The 20,230-nt window shown below is 43.5% G+C and overlaps 1 protein-coding gene across 1 annotated transcript in view; it reads right to left on the bottom strand.

Moving 5' to 3' along the window:
• The window catches only part of WDR35 (WD repeat domain 35), a 228,007-nt gene that overhangs the window by 171,192 nt on the left and 36,585 nt on the right, over positions 1 to 20,230 (bottom strand). The window contains 2 exon segments of the mRNA XM_030198830.1: positions 11,828 to 11,993; positions 13,949 to 14,082. Of these exon segments, the coding sequence (XP_030054690.1) occupies positions 11,828 to 11,993; positions 13,949 to 14,082 (300 nt within the window).

Here is a 20,230-nt window from a genome sequence, read left to right as displayed (position 1 = left end):
AAGATATCCTGTGGCACAAACTTGGGAGCAGCCTATGCCCCTGAGCAGGTGACACAAAAAGAGGTGGTCTCTGGAAATAGAGCAAAATGATGCTTGTGTGGCTGAAGTCATATAAAGTGTACTTGCAATCCTATTTTAAACCAGAGCAAAGCCATACTCTGCCACCTGACTGAATGGAAGTCTAATGAAACTGACCACAGAAAACTTAACCCTAGCTACCTAAATGTAAGTCATGAGCAAACAAAGTAATAATGATGAGTCTTTTTGCTTATAACAGTCATATCCCAGCTAAGGACATATTCCAAGATTCATAGTGATGTGACATAGTAGATGACGGCAGGAAAAATACCTGCACGGTCCAGTCTGTTCAATGTCCATTATTAAAAGATTCACCTCTCCCAATACACATGCCCATGTAAACAGTTCAGTACCTTTGCTATTGTTCTTTTGAAATTATGCTACTGTACTAAGTTAGAGTTGTTTTTTTTAATTTTAGCTTTTATAGTTCATTTTATGGCTCCTCATTCCAATATATTAAAAATTTATTTTCACTCGGAGCCAAGAGAGGGAATGTAACGGTATCAGTTTATTACTGAAATATGTAGCATGATGTAAGTTTAATTCTCAGAGTTATTGGTTTTGCTGGATCAGATCCAAATCATATAAAATATACAGCTGCAAAGACTTTACTTCCCCCCTCTCCACTGGAAAACTACTAGCCTGGGTGGTTACCTAAGCCCATCAACACCTATCCAAAGAATCAATCACAGAGGCTACAGCAACAAAAGACAGTGAAACTCCACCTATTACTCAGACTCAGAAGCCCATCTATCAGACAAAAGAAGCTCAATCATCTATCAGACAAATGGACGCCAGGACATCTGCAGAAAGAAGGACTTATAATGTGGTCATGTGAACAGACTACATTAACCATAATGCCTTGCAAAATATCCAAGACATGCACACACCATGCTTCTCTGCTAACATTATAAAAGGCCTGGAAACAGCCCAGCTTGCCCTCTTGGAACCTCCTCCTCTTGGGACCTGCTGCTCTCTTGGGATCTGCTGATGCCTCCTGTCCTCAACATGTGCTCATCAGTCCTGCTGGACCACAGCATGCTTGTAACAAGGACTTGTAAGTTGATCTAGACCTGCTACTTTGTTCTATTTTAAGCACAGATTACCTGTAAAGATTCCTCTTAAAAACCTACCTCTCGTGTGAAATTGTATATTAAATCAATCTTTTTTGAATCTAAAAATACGGTCTCTTTGTGTTCTGAATATATATATACTTAATATATTTAATTTATTGCAATTATCACCTTTGGTGATTGGTGGAGAAATTAATATCCTAAAACTTATAAATACAGCGCTTGCTCTTAAATTATAAACAGTAGCGAGTTGCTCTCGAGCTATTTTCCCCAAAATAACTCATTTCTTCCAACATATTAATTGCTGGAGAAGTGGGTAGAATTTCTTGTAACATATTAATTCGTGGCGAATGTGGGCAGCAAGTCTAACATATTATTTATTTACACTTTTTAGTTTTTCTAAGAACTGGTTAGACAAAAAAAATATGTGTACATTCACTGGACACATAAAAAGAAGAGTAGCTTCAGCCATCTTTTAGTTGAGAGGGTTTCTGGAAATATTCTTTTCAGTAAATTTGACAATATAAAATCCTAAATTAAGACTAGAAGGAATGATGGAGGACAAACGGAGGAGGAAAGCAGAAAGTCTGAGGCAATGACATTAAAAATAACTAAGATCTGAAAACATAAGCAAAAAAAAAAAAAGAGGAAACTAAGCATAGATAAAGCTTGTGCTGCACTTTTGCTGACATCCAAATGAAAATAGTACTTCATGATGATGAGGCTAATTTTATTTTCAGAAATCCATTTGAAAATTATGGGATTTTTATCTGCAGAAATTGCCCTCGCTGATATAGGGGAAATTTACGAGCGTCAACCTCTATGCAGATAAGTTTAAAACCCAGTGATTCAAGTTCACAGTCAACTAAACTTATACTCCCCGATATTCAGCCGGCTGGAGTGAGAATTTTTTTTTTTTTAACGTTTACCGTCGCCAGCTGAATTAGCGTCTAATATTCAGTGCCGGGTCATGTCCGGGCACCAGCACTGAATATTGGGGGCTAAATGTGGAGCTTATGTGAACCCGGCTGAAATTCAACCTTGGTTGTATAAGACAACTGTGTGGGTCTTAGCTGAATTTTGGTCCCGCAGCTGCATAACTCTAAAAAGCTTTTTAAAGTGCTGGATTCCCCCTCCCAGCTCCTCCTCTTTCCTTCCCTCCCACATCCAGTTTAAACTCCCTCCCACATCACCCCCCCAACCCTCCCCCTGGACCTACCTTTTAATCCTTGGTGGTCCAGAGAGTCGTTGGGGGCAAAAGCACAGCCCCCTCGCTCCTGTCCCTTGCGGCTGGCTTCAGAAAATAGTTGTCGTGACCTCTCACGGAAGCTCGCAGCAACTTCAAAACTAAATCCCTGCCCTTCTTTCCCTGGTGGAATGGGTTTGACCACATGGGCCTTCAAAAGGGCTGAGAGTTCCTCTGCAAGTATCTACTTGTGAAGAGTTGAAGGAATGAGCTCTCGGGGGGGGGGGGGGGGGGATTTGGAGGTTTCCGATACCAATTGAGGGTGTATCCGAGATGGACTATTTGGAGAACCCACTGGTCGGAGGTTATAAGAGGCCACCTTTCTTGAAAAAAAACTTCAGCCTCCCCCTGACAGGCAAGTCATCTGGGATGGACACTTTCACAGTGGCTATTGGTCTGCTGGAGTCAGTCAAAAACTCATCCCTTGCTTTGACTGGGGAGCAGCAGGGGCCTTGGGCACATGCTGTTGACAAGAACGAGCGTGCTGGGGCAGAGCCTGAATAGACTGGCAAGAAGAGGTGGCGTACCTACGGCTTCTCTCCTTGACTTTCCAAAACTCCTCCTAGATATGAAGGCAGATACAGAAGGTGTCTGGCAAAAGATTGAAGAGATGGTAACAGTGTGCTTCTTGATTTGGCCAGCAACCCAATCTTCTCTCCAAAAAGGTTATCCCCCAGCACAGGTCATCCGCCAACCGCTGCTGAACAGAATGTTCCAAGTCAGAAACATGTAGCCATAAGAGTCTGCGCATTGCTATGCTTTGGGCAGAGACCCTGGATGCCACATCAAAAGTGTTGTAAGCGCCCCTGGCCAAGAATTTCAACATGCCTTCTGCTGCTTGGCCAACAGACGTGGAGGAGCATAATCGAACGGGGCACCCAAGTTTTCCTGAGGACGTCCTCAAAGGATGTCCCAGTGAAGGGGCGGGGAAACCAGTATTATCGAAACAAGATGGACGTCCATCTTTCGTTTCGATAATATGGCCGGGGATGCCCAAATCTCAACATTTAAGTTGACCTTAGAGATGGTCGTCCCCGGTTTTCGGCGATAATGGAAACCGAGGACGCCCATCTTAGAAACGACCAAATGCAAGCCCTTTGGTCGAGGGAGGAGCCAGCATTCCTAGTGCACTTGTCCCCCTGACATGCCAGGACACCAACCGGGCACTCTAGGGGGTACTGCAGTGAACTTCAGAAATTGCTCCCAGGTGCATCGCTCCCTTACCTTCGGTGCTGAGCCCTCCAACCCCCCCCCCCCCAAAAAAAAAAACCCACTCCCCACAACTGTACACCACTACCATGGCCCTAAGGGATGAAGGGGGGCACCTACATGTGGGCACAGTGGGTTTGTGGTGGGTTTTGAGGGCTCACATTTACCAGCACAAGTGTAACAGGTAGGGGGGAAGATGGGCCTGGGTTCGCCTACCTGAAGTGCACTGCACCCACTAAAACTGCTCCAGGGACCTGCGTACTGCTGTCAGGGAGCTGGGGATGACATTTGAGGCTGGTATAGAGGCTGGCAAAAAATATTTTTAAAGTTTTTTTTAGGGTGGGAGGGGGTTAGTGACCACTGAGAGAGTAAGGGGAGGTCATCCCCGATTGCCTCCGGTGGTCATCTGGTCAGTTCGGGCACGTTTTTGAGGCTTGGTCGTAACAAAAAATGGACCAAGTAAAGTTGGCCAAGTGCTTGTCAGGGACACCCTTCTTTTTTCCATTATCGGCCAAGGAAGCCCATGTGTTAAGCACGCCCCAGTCCCGCCTTCGCTATGCTTCTGACACGCCCCCGGGAACTTTTGTCGTCCCCGCGATGGAAAGCAGTTGTTGACGCCCAAAATCGGCTTTCGATTATGCCAATTTGGGCAACCCTGGGAGAAGGACGCCCATCTCCTGATTTGTGTCGAAAGATAAGCCTGAAAGTGACTCAGCTTGCTCTGGTGGGCGCATGTCAGCATCTTGCGCACCAAGTCTTGCAAGTAAATGCTCGTGAAGAGCTGGTAAGACTGGTGACACGAGCACAGAGGCCTGGAATATCTAACTCCCAAAAGAATCCAAGGTTCTAGCTTCTCTGACTGGGGGAGCAGAGGCATAGTCCCTAGAACTTCTGGTTCTTTTGAGAGCAGGTTCCACCACCACAGAATTGTGAGGCAACTGAGGCTTATCAAATCCAGGTGTGCTGTGGATCCGGTATAATATCAATCTTCTTGGGCAGTACCGAGAGCAACAGAGGGGACTCCCAATTCTGCACGAGGACTTCCTAGAGTACCTCATGGAGAGTGATAGTCACCACCTCCCTAGGAGGAAACTCGTAGTCCATGACCTTGAGCATCTTGGCTCTGGTCTCGTCCTCCACTTCCAAAGGAAATGGAATGGCCACAGCCATTTCCTTGACAAAAGAAGGGAATGAAATGCTACCCAGGGGAGACATTCTCCTTTCAAGTGAATCCCTCCTCTGAATCCCATGAGCACTCCTCTTAGGTGTCAGACAACACCTCCAAGTGGGAGTGCCGAGACCAAACCTGCCTCAACCTGAAAGAGCCATGTCCTCTGGAATGGCATTGAGAAGCGAATGGCTTTGAGAAGCCGGTTCTCACCTCGACTCTGGCGAAGCTTCCTCCACTGATATTGAAGGGCTGCCAGTTTGGGTGGCAGTCGACACCAGGGCTGCATGAGGCATCAGTATCAGAGGCCGCACCGCAGGCCAAGCACAGCCGCCAACGGGAGGTAGGATAGGTGCAAGCACCCCCGATGCTGATGCACACCATTGCAATAGGCCATCCAGCAGCTCATGGAGCAAGGCCCAAATGCGCTAATCGAGGGCAAACACTGGAAAAGGCTGGGGTGATGGCTCAGGAGCATGTTGCAGAAACGCTGGGGTCGATACAGAAGCTGGGTATTGGCTGATGGGAGACTGACGCATTGGCACCTCCTGTATGGCTGCCAACGCTTCTCAGGTACCAATTCCCTCGACGTCCCGGAGCTCCCGGCACCATGTGTCAAGGACAATCACTGACAATGCTTCTTGGCCTTAGCCCGAAGCTCATCATCGAGGCTCCTTGGTGCCGACAAGGATGACATAGAATCCTCACATTGCCTCGTGGTCGGGTCAGACTGTGGATGGTCCCAGGGGCTCTGAACAGCAGGAGGCCTCAAGGCAGATGGAGACACACTCGACACATCACTGCTCCCAGAGTGAAAGGGTCTAACTGCAGCCATGCTTACCAACGTTGCCGATGCCGGTGCGTTGCTCCATGTTGATGACAATGCTGACGACCTCAATGCCAATGCCGAGGAACTAGACTAGACTCCAAAAACCTTCTTGCGTTGAGCTTCTCTGGAAACTTGAGTTTTCTTCATATGAAGACAGATTACACAGTTAGCCAGGCTGTGGTGGGGTCCAAGACGCTAAGACACCAAGAATGGGTGTCTTTCCCAGAGATTTCCAATTGCACCGGGTACAGTGCTTGAAGCCACTGGGAACCTTTGAGGACATGAACGGAAAAATTTCTGCAGCTAAATTAAACGAAGCGATGGTGCCTTTAAAAGGGGCAAGGCACCAGAAAAATAAATAGGAAGAACTCAGCCGAAGTCAAGACCTAAAAACGGCCGTGTGATGACGGAAAAGCAAGAAAACTTAAAACCAGGGGGAAAAAAGGAATTAAGAGAATAAAGGAACAAAATAAGAGGGGGTTCCAGAAAAGGGAACACAAAGGTTGAAAAAAAATGCCTGATGGCACAAAAAGCTCTTTGGGCTGAGAAATGTGACAAAACAGTAAAAATCATCCTCTCCTTACCACGGTAGTAGAGAATGACATGGGGGACAAAGTTTGTCTCTGTCCCCGCCCCGTCCCTGTGGGTTCTGTCTCTGTCCCCACCCCATCCCCGCAGGTTCTGTCCCCGTCCCATCCCCGTGGGCTCTGTCCTCATCTGCAGAAGCCTTGAACACTTATGATTTTATATTTAAATCTTTTTATTAAAATATAAAAAGGAATATGCTGTGCAACTGTTGTGTATAAATTAGAAATAGAGAATAATAATAACAATTAGCAGCTATAATAACCCTCCTTCCCACCACCACCCTCTACCCTTCCAACCCCAACAATAGGTGATTTCTACTACACCAAGGAATCCTAACTCACACTGTTAAAATGTCCAGGGGTATAAAATACAACCCATTCTATTAGCCCTAGAGGGGAAAAATATGCCCTATAAAGCACTGTTATGGTTTTTTTAATCTGTGGATCAATAAGAAATCATTAACAATCTCAGGATTCAATCTAGCTCTCCTGTCTTCCACAGTCCTTCCTGGAATAGAAGTTGTCTTCTTAGAAGATGTGCTGGTAGCAGGATGTACAGGATCTCCCTTTTTTTTTTTTTGTTACATTTGTACCCCGCGCTTTCCCACTCATGGCAGGCTCAATGCGGCGGCAATGGAGGGTTAAGTGACTTGCCCAGAGTCACAAGGAGCTGCCTGTGCTGGGAATCAAACTCAGTTCCTCAGTTCCCCAGGACCAAAGTCCACCACCCTAACCACTAGGCCACTCCCATGCAAATTTTGCTAGTTGTGGCCAGTATGTTTGCTTGTTTTTCCAAAAAATCAAAATATCTTTGTATGCATCACTTAAACATAAACAACAGTCCAGTTCATTAACAGGCTTCAAAGTAGAAAATGACACGGGGACAAAGTTTGTCCCCTGTCCCCGTCCCTGTGGGCTCTGTCCCCATCCCTGCCCCATCCCCATGGGATCTGTCACCGTCCCCGCGGTTCCCCGTCCCCATGTCATTCTCTACACGGTAGAAAAAGAACTGAGCTCACTGCATTCTCACGACGGGTGCGAAGGCACTTGCGCATGCAAGGAGCGTGTCTTGCGCTCCACAAAGTTCTACTTATGCTTGTCATAAGTCTTGGACTAGGCAACGTGGTTGGAGTCACCCACTTGTGAGAAGAAATTGGACTGCTTTTCCTCAGGAAAAATTAAAATTTTCCAGTTTGTTCATTCCTTTCTTCTGAAATTCTGTTCCGGAAATATCAGAAAGTATTGGTAAATATGATAAAATTTTAATAACCTTGTGATATTATATTACCTCAATCAGAGTTCTAAGCAGGTGGGAATAATAAAACAGACATGGGCATTGAACAAGCGAATTGGAATTAGGAGTTAAAAGCAGCCTCAAATGGTGGGCTTTTAGCCTGTATTTGAAGACAGCTAGAGCTGGAGCTTGACTTACTGACTCAGGAAGTCTATTCTTGGCATATGGTGCAGCACAATAAAATGAAGAGAGTTGGCAGTGGAGGAGAAGGGTGCAGATAAGAGATTTACCCGATGAACGGAGTTCCCGGGGAGGAGTGTAGGGAAAGAAGAGTGGAGAGGTACTGAGGAACTGCAGAGTGAATGCACTTGTAAGTCAATAAGAGGAGTTTGAACTGAATGTGGAAATGGATAGGGAGCCAATGAAGTGACTTGAGAAGAGGGCTAATATGAGCATTGCGACACTGGTGGAATACAAGTTGTGCAGCAGAATTTTGAACAGACTGAAGGGGAGAGAGATGGCTTAGTGGGAGACCTGTGAGAAGCAAGTTGCAGTAGTCTAAGCGTAAGGTGATAAGAGGGTGGATACGGTTTTGGTAGTGGTGATATTATAGAGAAAGAAAAAGATTTTAGCAGTCTGCTGGATATTTGCAGAGAAAGAGGATTTAAAGATGACCCCAAGGTTACGAGCTGATGAGACAGGAAAGATGTGTGTGTTATCCACAGAGACAGAGAATGGGGGGGAAGAAGAGTGGTGGCTTTAGGGGGAAAGATAAGAAGCTCAATCTTGATCATGTTTAGTTTCAGGTGGCAGCGAGACATCCAGTCAGTAATGACAGACAGGTAGGCTGAGACTTGGGCCTGGATTCCTACTGAAATCTGTGTGGAGAGGTAGATCTGGAGTCATCAGCATTAAGGTAATACTGAAAACCAAGGGAGGAGATCAGACCACCAAGGGAAGAAGTATAGATGCAGAAAAGATGAGGTCCCAAGACAGAGCCTTGAGGTACACCAACTGATAGTGGGATAGAAGAGGAGGAGGAGCCACTAGAGAATACACTAAAAGAGAGATGGGAGAGATAAGAAGAAAACCAAGAAAGAACAGAGCCTCAAAATTCAAGTGAGGACAGCATATCAAGGAGTAGGTGGTAATCAGCATGAAAAGCAGCACATAGATCGAGAAGGATGCCTCTATCTGCTTGGGGGGGGGGGGGGGGGGGCACAACCCACCGTTTACGAATGGTCTAGTACTATGATATGAATCATGGCAAACTAAATGTAATTAATAATTTGGACAATGACAAACACTGGCATGGACTCACATTGGTCATTCAAGATGAATGACCAAAGATCTATTTAAATGAGATGCCATTTCAGGGTGTCTGAATATGACACCGGTGAAATGATCAAGCGGTGATTAACAAGTACATTTCAGTTATCTTTTTCATGTATTAATAATTTAAGACAACTATAAGATCTTGTTAAGCAGGCTAGTGTGATACCAAGAGAATACGTAGTAATTTTATAAGCTGCATTAAGCAGCTAGAACGGGTTTTATATCACTTCTTTTATTAAGCTGCATTAAGCAGCTAGTACAGGTTTTACCATGAGGTAGACAGTAGTGCAGCATTAAACCCGCACTAGCTGTTTAACAAGGGTAGGGGATGGGAACAGGGCGTGGCCAGCTGTGACAGCTAGTGTGTTGATTGTTACTGCCCGCTAGCTATCTTGTGCTCCACAAAGCTCTACTTATGCTTGTCATAAGTCCTGGACTAGGTGATGCAATCAGCATCCATTTAAAACTATACCTTCTATAAAAGGGACTCTTGGTCGCAGAATGTAAAAATACAAAATTTTCTCTAAGAACTTTAATTATGATGCTATTGTAGCAGAGTTGATGGACATGACGACCCCAATCGCACAGCTAAAAAATGTTGGGGTACTTTTAGTAAGCCATGGTAAAAAGTGGCCCGCAGTAGTTTTGGAACGTGAAGTTGCTGTTCACTAACCTACTTTTTACCACAGCGGGAAAAAGGCCTTTCTTTTAAATGGCGCATTAAATGGCAATGCGCCAATATTAAAATTAGCACACGGCCATTTACTGCCTAAGCCCTTACTGCCACCTATTTAGAAGGCAGTAAGGACTTACGCACTAACCTACTACTACTACTTAACATTTCTAAAGTGCTACCAGGGTCACGCAGCACTGTACAATTTAACAAGAAAGGACAGTCCCTGCTCAAAGGAGCTTACAATCTAAAGGACAAAGTATGCAGTCAATCAAATTGGGGCAGTCTAGGTTTCCTGAATAGAGGTAAATGGTTATGTGCCGAAAGCTGCATTGAAGAGGTGGGCAATGTGCCGCAATGTGGCTGCGCTGCCAAATACTGCCAGGAACACCCCACACGGTAGAAAATAGAAAATTATTTTCTACTGCGGAAAATGGAGCACTCCAAAATCAGAACTACCACCGGACACCTGAGAGCACTCAGGAGCACCTGGCAGTAGTTCTGTTTTGGCACACGCTACCTTAGCGGTAACCCTACCGCACTTTCGAAAAAGGGTCCCTTTATAAGTACTATGAGAACTCTATAAATAAATAAATAAAATGGGGGGAAGCAAACTGATTCTTATTTCAACAAACACAACACATACCTCTATTATTATTAATTGGGACATTTTTATTTTCAAGAGTTGTGCTTTATTTATTTAATTTATAAAACTTATACCCCGCTTAAATCTAATCATCTAACAGCATAACATAAAAACAATATTAGCGATACTATTAAGATTTTTAGAATTATTGATGGTCATGAAGTTATGAAGTCCAAGTAAAATTTGATATAGTCATTCATTTTTCCTTCTCGTCAAAATTTAAATAAATATTATAGCCTCTGATACAGCCTCCAGTAAAAACTTGCCAATATCATGCAATAGCTACTGATTAGATAACTCTACTTATTGAAAGCTGAGTAAAACTAATTGAAAGTTAACCCCTCTTTTTACTAAGCTGCGCTCGTGGCTGCCGTGCACTAATGACAAAACAGCCCATTCACTTTGAATAGGCTGTGTCGGCATTGTTGAACGGTTAAGTAAACAAGGGAGGGGGGGTAAATGTTTTATGAGAATTTTTGATTGTTTGTTTTGAACCTGTGAAGAAACATCCAAAATGAGTAAACTAGCTCTATTCTACATAATTATCGGAGGTATTCCCTGCATCACAGTATGACATATGTATAAATAAAGAGAAAAAAAAAAAAAGAAAAAGAAATGCTTTGGGGATTTCTTATGGATTCAATTGCCTGTGCATTTTACTGGTTTCAATTCATATGTGGGACTTTGAATCTGCCTGAACCTTTGTCCATTTTTGTTGTTTGCATATAAGTTTACCCAGTCTGAATGGACGAATTTCCAGGATGGGATTGAAATGGTGTTTGTATTTATGTGCATATTTTAAAAAGTCTAGCATATGCATATAAATTAACCCTGAAATCTTGTGCATGCTAAAAGGCTTGTATGGAATAATGTGGGATATAAATGTAAATAAATATAAATAAAACTTTTCCCTGAGTTAATTATCAAAGTGAAAATATGCACATACTTTTACTTTGAAAATCCATTGAAGTCTGCACACAGAAAACTATTCATACACTTTTTACATGGGAATGGATTTACCAAATTATCCTTGATAATAATGAAGAACAGTCTGATGAGATTTAGCTAAGGGACATGTCATTTGTCTGTCCAGCCTTAAGGAAGTAATATTCTGAGGAAGTGTTTCATTCTCTATTGCAGGACTAATTGCTTGGAATCAGCTCCCTTTAGGATGATTTCAGACACTGCTCCATTTAAAACATTATTGAAGGTACTTTTATTTAGTAAAACTTTTATGGATCTTAAAACTTTTCTGAATGTGAAACAGGCCTCTTGAGGCATAGGTAGCGCAGAGATTTAACATGCCCAGTGTGGAGATCTACTTGACATCATGAATTGTTACTCATTATACTGATAGCAAAGAAATGGAAACATTTTTATTCTGGTGGCTTTGTTCATGTTGTATTGTTATTGTTTTGATAATTTTGTGTTATTGTTTCACCGATTGTTTAGCTTACAATGTGTTTTATGATTATGTATGTTTTTAGTATGATCTGCCTAATCTAATCTAAAAAATATTTCTATACTGTAAACATCCTGTAAAGTTCTATGAGGTTTACATAGAAAAGACACCAGGCATACCTGGTAAAGTACAATTAAAAACATCTAATTACACAATTCAAATGAAAAAACTAATTCACCATAGTCCAAAAACATTTTTAAAATCCACTGCCAATAAAAAAAATAAAAGAACAAAATTACTGTTCAAAGGCAAAATATAATCTGGTATAAAAAGCAAATTGTACTTACTATCATCATTCTCATGTTTCATTATCTGGCATCTGCCGTTGTCAAAACAAATAGCAAGGCAAGGACAGTCTGGCTCAATGTAGCCTTCTGAACCAGGGTACCAATGCATTCCAGCAATACTGAATGCGCCAGTCACATTTACCAAACAGTTTAGTGCCATTTTCACCTGCATGGCACAAAATAATTATTTAAAGTTCATCAGTCTAATAATGTGAAAAGACAGATCGTACATAATATACAGTTTGCCTTGTAAAGCAATTTAGAACTCAATTCTGTAAATGGCGTCCAAATCTGGGCGCAAATAAAATGCGCTATGTGCTATTCTATACATGGCACTCCAAGTTGGGCGCCTTTTATAGAATAGCACTTAGCACAGGACTATGTGCCCAACTTTGGGTGTGAAGATTTATACCAACTGAACCCTGGTTTAATTCCTCACACCTAAATTATTTATTTATTTGTTGCAATTGTATCCCACATTTTCCCACCTATTTGCAGACTCAATGTGGCTTACAATAATACATCCTAACAATCGTCAATCAAGAGTAGATAAAACCATTGGTTACATAAAGAACAAGTGTAACATAATGGATAAAATCAATTCAATAAATCAGAAAACAGACTGATTAAACAATTCAATAAATCAAAAAACAGACAGATTCTCTAGTAAGTAATGATGTGTTGGAGTTCCTGTTATTGATTATTATGGTAAGTCTTGTTAAAAAGGTAGGTCTTTAGTGATTTTTGGAAGTTGGTAAGGTCATGAATATTTTTTACTTTAAGTGGTAGTGTATTCCACAGTTGTGTGCCAATGTAAGAAAAGCAGGATGCATGAACTAGTTTGTATTTTAAACCTTTACAACTAGGGAAGTGGAGTCCCAAGAATGTACATGCTGATTTTTTAGCGTTCCTGGGAGGTAAATCAATAAGGTCTGACATGTATGCCGGAGCATTTCCATGGATGATTTTATCATTTAATCCCCCAAATTCTATAACACTGAGCGCAAATCCTAGAAATGCCTCTGACCTGCCCATGTCCCTTTCATGGCCACACCCCTTTTTCTGAGCCACATAAAAAAATGTATGTGTACATCTTTATAAAATAGAGACTATAAAGTTGCTGCATAAATTCCAATTACCAAATATCACTAATTGATTACCACCCAATTATCAGCACTAATTGGCTCATTAAGCAATTAAATTGCATGCCCGAATTTCTGTACACAGTTTTGAGCACTATATATAGAATTAGTGTGTTAGAGACCTCAGCAGCAGGTAAATTAATCTGAACTTGTTGAAGTATGTATAAATGATCCACAAACATCTCCAGAAAAAGAGAACCCTAATATCAACTAATAAACAGTACTAAGAATCATTTGGGAACACCACGGTATAGCTTTTGCCACTAAATAGGGAGAAAAAGCTCCTTCTTTCTTTGATGTTATATAAACCTTAGTATTTTCCAATCCAATGTGGGCCGACTGAAGCTGACTGCCACCACCTGCTGGCAATGAAACAAAATGGGAATAAAGAGAAAACTAAAAAAAGTAAGCTAGAAGATGGGCTAAACGCACCAGCCACCACCACCTTCTCACTTCTAAAACTGGGTGTAAGTTTTGTCAAGAGGACCAAAAGATCGGAAAAATGAAGAAAACTGTGAAGGTCTCAAACAGTATGACAACCAGCAATAAAATCTATTCCTTTATTTAAAAAAATAAAAACCTTTTTAATTTTAAGAAGTGTTGCACAGTAAGATTACCCCACAGCCTGAAGAACAGTCAAACTGCCAATGAACTGCATTATACTGTATCTGTGTATTTTACCAGATACATAGATATGAAGAACGTAAGCCAATCAGTCTCTTGGCTGAACAGCCCCTGGTACTTTATTGCAGGAAAAAGCTCCATGGCAATGCAGCATTAATCCTAAGACCATGATTAATGTCAGCTGCAGGAACTTTAAAGGCCTTATTTGAAAAAGCAAGACAGAACCACAATTGGCAAAACTGGAAATTAATTCTTAGCAGCTTGCAAAATGCTAGGCCATACACAAAGTCACCAATCTCTAAAATAAATTATTTCCAAACACAGGAGAACATAATGCTTTTCTTACAAAACTTACAATAAAATTTCCTTGGCTGTCATAAATGTGTATTTCTCCATTTGCCATTCCAAAGAGTAGGATCTTGCTATCTGGGGACCAGGCCACATGGCACAGTTGTATACCTTTAAGCTCTTTTCCCCAAATACGATTGCCTGTTACATACAACAAAAAAATCTGTTACATTATAAACATACACATAGACTAAAGCAAAGTTACTCACCTATAGCAGTGTTCTCAGAGGCCAGCCGGATGCATAGTCTGACTAATGGGTGATGTCATATGATGGAAACCAGAACGGGAATTGCTCCCCAATAACCATTCCAGAAACCTTTGACAGTGGATCATCGTGCATGAACGTGCCTTCCCACTCAGGACTAGATCAGTCTAATACTATAGCTGACAGAACGCAACTCCAAGGAGACGAAAGCGCATCCTGCTGTCCTCAGAGAACATCTGCTACAGCTGAGTGCCTTTGCTTTCTCTGAGCACATGCAGGATGCAGATAATCTGACTAATGGGATCCCTAGCTTCCAAGAAAAAAGAAGTCTGCAACAGGCAAGGCCTGAAACTACAAACAAATAAGGAATGAATACAACTTTTGTTTTAGGGATTTTAATTTTTTAATTGTTCTTTTATTTTTTATTTTTTGGATAGCCTGGAATTGAAAGCACATAGGCCCAGGGGATAGAATTGGATTCTAGACTCCAAACAAATTCTGATGGACTATCTGACCAAAACAGCTGTTGCGTCAGGAATCCTGTTCCAGACACTAGTGAGAGGTGAATGTATGGATTGAGTCCATGTTGCAGCTCTGCAAATCTCCTTTATGGAGGCTCTCAGGTGGGCTATTGTGGCAGCCATGGCTCTGGCATTCTGACCTGTGACATGACCCTCTAAGGTCAGCCCAGCCTGGGCATAAGTAAAGGATATGCAGTCTGCAAATCAATTTGAAAGACTGCATTTACCATTAGCAGCTGGGTGGACTCCAGACAGAAGACCAAAGCTTTCTCACAGTCCAGAGTGTGCAATACACTTTCACTTTGCTGAGCATGTGTTCTGGGGAAAAATAAAGAAACTTAGGATGCATATGCAAAATCACTCTGTTGTTGAAAAACTTTGTATAAAGTGGATCAGCTACTAAGGCTTGGAGTTCACTGACACTGCAAGCTGAAATGACCAACACCAAAAACAAGATCTCACAGGTTACATACTTGAGGTGACAAATGCCCAGAGTTCAGAAGGAGCTTACATCAGATGGGTAAGAACCTGAGATCCCATGAAACTATGGGGGAGTGGGGGGAGCTTGATGGGAGGTTCTAGAAAGAGCAAGCCCTTCAAGAAAAAAACAACTAAAGGCTGAGCAGATATGGGCTTACTCTCTACACAGTGATAAGCTCCAATTACATTGAACTAAACCCTTATTGCGTCAATCTTAATATTATTTTATTTTTGTTACATTGTACCCCGCGCTTTCCCACTCATGGCAGGCTCAATGCGGCTTACACGGGGCAATGAAGGGTTAAGTGACTTGCCCAGAGTCACAAGGAGCTGCCTGTGCCTGAAGTGGGAATCAAACTCAGTTCCCCAGGACCAAAGTCCACCACCCTAACCACTAGGCCACTCCTCCACTTCTAATACCTAACTCAGGTAAGATTAAATGGTAGTCAAACAGATTTTGTGTGGAACATGAGAAGGGAAACACTGCCCTAGATCCTAAGTCAGCCCTGGAATACCCCCTTGCATGAAAGAGATTTGCATATAATGGAGGCAGTGCATGCAAATCAATTTCATGTATATTCATTGTGGATACCCTGAAAACCTGATTGGCAAGGGGGTACTCCAGGACCGACTTAGGAAACACTGTTCTAGGGCCTTGCCCTCACACCACAGCAAACATATTCCATTTGAAACATGTAAATGTCTACCAGATGCTCTCCTGAAAGCAAGCAGAACCTGAGAGTCGCCCTCCGGTAGGTTCAAAGAGTTCACCTCTGACCTTTCAACATTCAAGCCATGAGGGCCAGGGACTAGAGGGCAAGATGCAAGAGGGACCCCTTGTTCTGAGTGATGAGAGTCAGTCACCGCAGATATTTAGAGGTTAGTTCTAGAAGCACAGCGAACCAGATTTGTCGTGGCCAGTATCACGGTTCCCTGGTCCTGCTTGAGTTTCAGGACAGTTTTCGATATAAGAGGCATTGGAAGATATGTATATAGAAGACCTTTTACCCAGTTTAGGAGAAAGGCACCCAAGGCTAGTTTGTCATGTAATACCAGTCTAGAGCATAACTGAGAGACATTTTTGTCACTCACCTCAACAAAAAAGAATGACCGAGGGGTGTCCCACTCTCGAAAGATCTTCCGGGTGATGCTGAAATTTGGGCACCATTCATGCAGCTGCATGACCCTACTCAGCCTGTCCACCAGATAATTATTTTTTATTTTCTGCCAGGTAAGCAGATCTGAACAACATCCCGAGCGGTGGCCTATCTCTGAATCTTGACTGCTTCCTGACACAGGAAGTATGAACCTGTGCCTCCTTGTTTGTCACATAGTGCATTGCAGCCTAATTGATTGATCAAGATAATTTAGTTTGTCAGCTGATCTCTGAAAGCCTTTAGAACATTCCAGGTAGCTCTAAGCTCTAGGAATTGATTTGTTGTTATTTTTCCAGAGCATACCACTGACCCTGGATGAGAAGCATATCTCTATGAGCTCCCCACCCCAGCTTCAATGTATGTCAACTGTGTCTTGTGGGGATGAAAAATTTGGAATGGGAGTCCCTTGTCCAAATTACCTATAAAACATATTAGATGACGGCAGAAAAAGACTGCACAGTCCATCCAGTCTGCTCAACAAGATAAACTCATATGTGCTACTTTTTGTGTATACCCTACTTTGATTTGTACCTGTCCTCTTCAGGGCACAGACCGTATAAGTCTGCCCAGCACTATCCCCGCCTCCCAACCACCAGCCCCGCCTCCCACCACCGGCTCTGGCACAGACCATATAAGTCTGCCCAGCACTGTCCCTGTCTCCCAACCCGCCTCCCACCACCCGGTCTCCCAGTCCCGCCTCCCACCACCGGCTCTGGCACAGACCGTATAAGTCTGTCCAGCACTATCCCCGCCTCCCACCACCGTTGTGAATTAGCCACAAAGACAGAGAAGTTTTGAGGGAAGGCATGATAGTGATGGCATCCTGAAGGTTCCCCATGGCCTAAGACCATAAGACAGAGAGAGCTGTCCTCAAACTGACGTGTGCCATGGGTGTGACATGCATGGCAAAAGTCATGTAGCCTAACAATCTCAACATGTGCCATACTTATACCTGATGACTCCGTTAAACCTTCTGAATCACAGAGGTGACAGCCTCTATTCACTGAGCTGAGAGGAAAGCACTGGCTTGAGTTGTATCTATGAACTCCAATTGTTGGAATGGGTTGAGGTGGGACTTGGGGTAGTTTATCATGAACCCTAGTAGCTCTAGCACCTGAATGGTTCTGTGAACTGATTCATTTGCACCTTCCTCTGATGCACTCTTGACCAGCCAGTCATCCAAGTAGCAAAACATATGTGCACCCCAGTCTGTGTAGCAATGCTGCAACTGCTACTAGACATTTTATAAAGACCACGAGTGCTGATGCGAGGCCGAATGGCAGAACTACTGGTAGTGGTGTTTTCCTACTCGGAATCTGATACTTCTGTGACTGGGATTCATCTCATATACGTATAGGCACCCTTCAAGTCCATAAAGCATAACCAATCTTGTTCCTGAATCATTGGGAGTAGGGTGCCTAGAGCAACAATCCTGAACTTTTGCTTTGCCAGATACTTGTTCAGGGTCCTCAGGTCTAGGATGCAACAAAATCCCCCTGTCTGTTAACCATGAAATGCTTAGAATAAAATGCATTCCCTTTTTCCCCTCAGTGATTCAATTGGACTGGCCAGCAAAGGGGGGGAAAGTTCCTTTGTAAACAACTCTTGACACTGAGAGCTTAACTTCGACATTCTCAGTGGGCAATTTGAAAGTGTGTGTTCCAACTGCAGTGTGTAGCTTGTCTGGACTATTTTGAGAACCCGTCAGTCTGAGATTACAAGGAGCCACCTTTCTTAGAAAAATTCAGCCCCCTCCTACTGGAATGTCATCTGGCAACAGACACAGAAATTTCAGCTATGCTCTCCTGCAGCTAGTCAAAATTTCTTCCCCTGCTTTGACTGAGGAGCCATCTGGTACTTCTGAGCCCTTTGCTACCTGGGGCAGGAGAAAGAGCCCTGGTTGTTCTGGAGTGGTTGAGAGGGGAAAAGGAACCAATGCCTCAGAGTAGTAAGTTCTCCATTGCCCTCTACCAGAAAACCTCTTGGATGTGAAGGTCAAGACAGGAGTGCCCCAGGATATTGACTTGATGGTCTCAGAGCCTTTCTTGATAAGGTCTGCAACCTCCTCCACGTTACCACTAAACCTTTTGCCTCCTTGGCACAGAACATCCGCAATCTTCTCTGGAACTACTGGTGCCAGGTCTGAGGCACGCAGCCAAGTGATTCTGAACAACCCAAAACCCATTGTGGAGGCCATGGCCTAGACATCATATTGAAAGCATCATAGGATACCTGGACCATGTACTTTGACACACCCTTTCTTTGGCTACTATCTGACAGAGCTCCTCAGCCTTGTCCCAGGAGAGAGTATCCATGAACTCCAGACTGCACACAATGTTCTGCAACTGCATACTCTTTAAGAGCTGAAAGGACACTATGTGGAAAGTGGGTATAGCATTTTGACAAAACTAAAGACCCAAGGTCCTAGCCTCTCTCCTCAGGGGCAACGGGGAGTGAATCTTGGAACTCTTGACCCTTTGAGAGAAGATTCGGCTACTACTGAATGCTGAAGATGATGCTTCTTGTATCCCAGAGCTTTCTGGACTCTGTACATAAAGTCGACCTTCTTATTAACCTGATGCATTACCGGGGGGGGGGGGGGGGGGGGGGGGGGGGGGGGGGGGGGTCAGGTCTCCCACTGAACACCTGTGCTAGTTTAGGGATTTTATGCATGGGTACTGAGCTTCCAGAGGAGGAGGGTGTCAAACTGGAGGACATCCAATGTCTCAGCCTTGAGCTCATCCTCAGTTTCCAAAACAAATGGGACAGACTTGGCCATCTCCCACATAAAACAAAAAAAAGGAGAGCTCCTCTGGAGGTGATGGGTCTGAGGGAAGACTAAGGAACCCTCCTCCAAGAGGCTCTTTGGTACCTCCTCAGACACCCAGGAACAGTCAGAATCACGCTCACTGAAGTACTCTGCTGGAAACATCGGCCAGCCTCGCATGAATGACACTATGGTTAGGCCTGGGCAAGGAGCATCGAAGTATTAGGATCCTGGTTCCCAGAGGAGGTCGGAGATTGACACCAGTTTGGTGCAGACAACCCCGAGGCCCTTTGAGACCTCCTCGGTTCAGCCGAAAGTCACATCCTTCAAAGTCATTGGGGTAGTATCAGTGAGCTGGTCTTGGCTTGATAGACCTTAGTGTACACTGTCCAGTTCCTGGGAGGATAAGTGGCCCTCACATTGGGCCACTTTGAGAATATCGATGTTCTCAATGTCTCAATGCTGTCAACACTGTGCCTCAAGAGGGATCAGTGTTGATGCTTCTTGGCCTCCACCCGACAAATAGCATTAAAAGTCCCTCAGTGTTGATGAAGATGACAAATCTTTTCTCACCATCAGGAGAGGATTGAGGGATGCCTGGATCCCTACAGCCACTATCAACGCACAACATCGAGAAAGGTGGAGGCCCTCTCGATACCAATGTAACTCCAGGTATCCAATGCAGCTCCCCAGACACATACAGACCAATGCCTCCAATGCCAAAGTTCATGGACTGAGCTTCTTGGCACCAAAAATCTGTTCACACTGACCTTTAAGACTCTTCCTGACATCTAATCAATAAAGGTTTCAGGAAGAGGGATTATGATCGGGCCCACAGGCACCAGTTACGAGTTTCCATATGAGACATGGTCCAGCTGGAACAGATGCACTTGTTAAAGTTTTCTGAGACATAATAGGAAAAATAACCAAAGCAAAACGGTACGATGGTGAAAAAAATCCCCAATCGGGTGTTTAAGGCCTAAGGGGACCTAGTGGACTGCAGAAAACAAAGGAAACTTTGAAGTACTGAAAATCCTAAGGAAATAAAAGAAGGGAGATAGAGAGAACACTGGCCCTGCACAAACACTTAGAAGCAAAAAAGCAAGTTATTATACCACAACCACAGTGAGAAAAAAACTTGAAGATGTGAGCTGTGAG

The sequence above is a fragment of the Microcaecilia unicolor genome, chromosome 3, assembly GCF_901765095.1.
Source record: "Microcaecilia unicolor chromosome 3, aMicUni1.1, whole genome shotgun sequence".
Taxonomy (NCBI): Eukaryota; Metazoa; Chordata; class Amphibia; order Gymnophiona; family Siphonopidae; genus Microcaecilia; species Microcaecilia unicolor.
The sequence above is the reverse complement of the archived record's forward strand: the minus strand, read 5'-3'. Positions and strand labels throughout refer to the sequence as shown.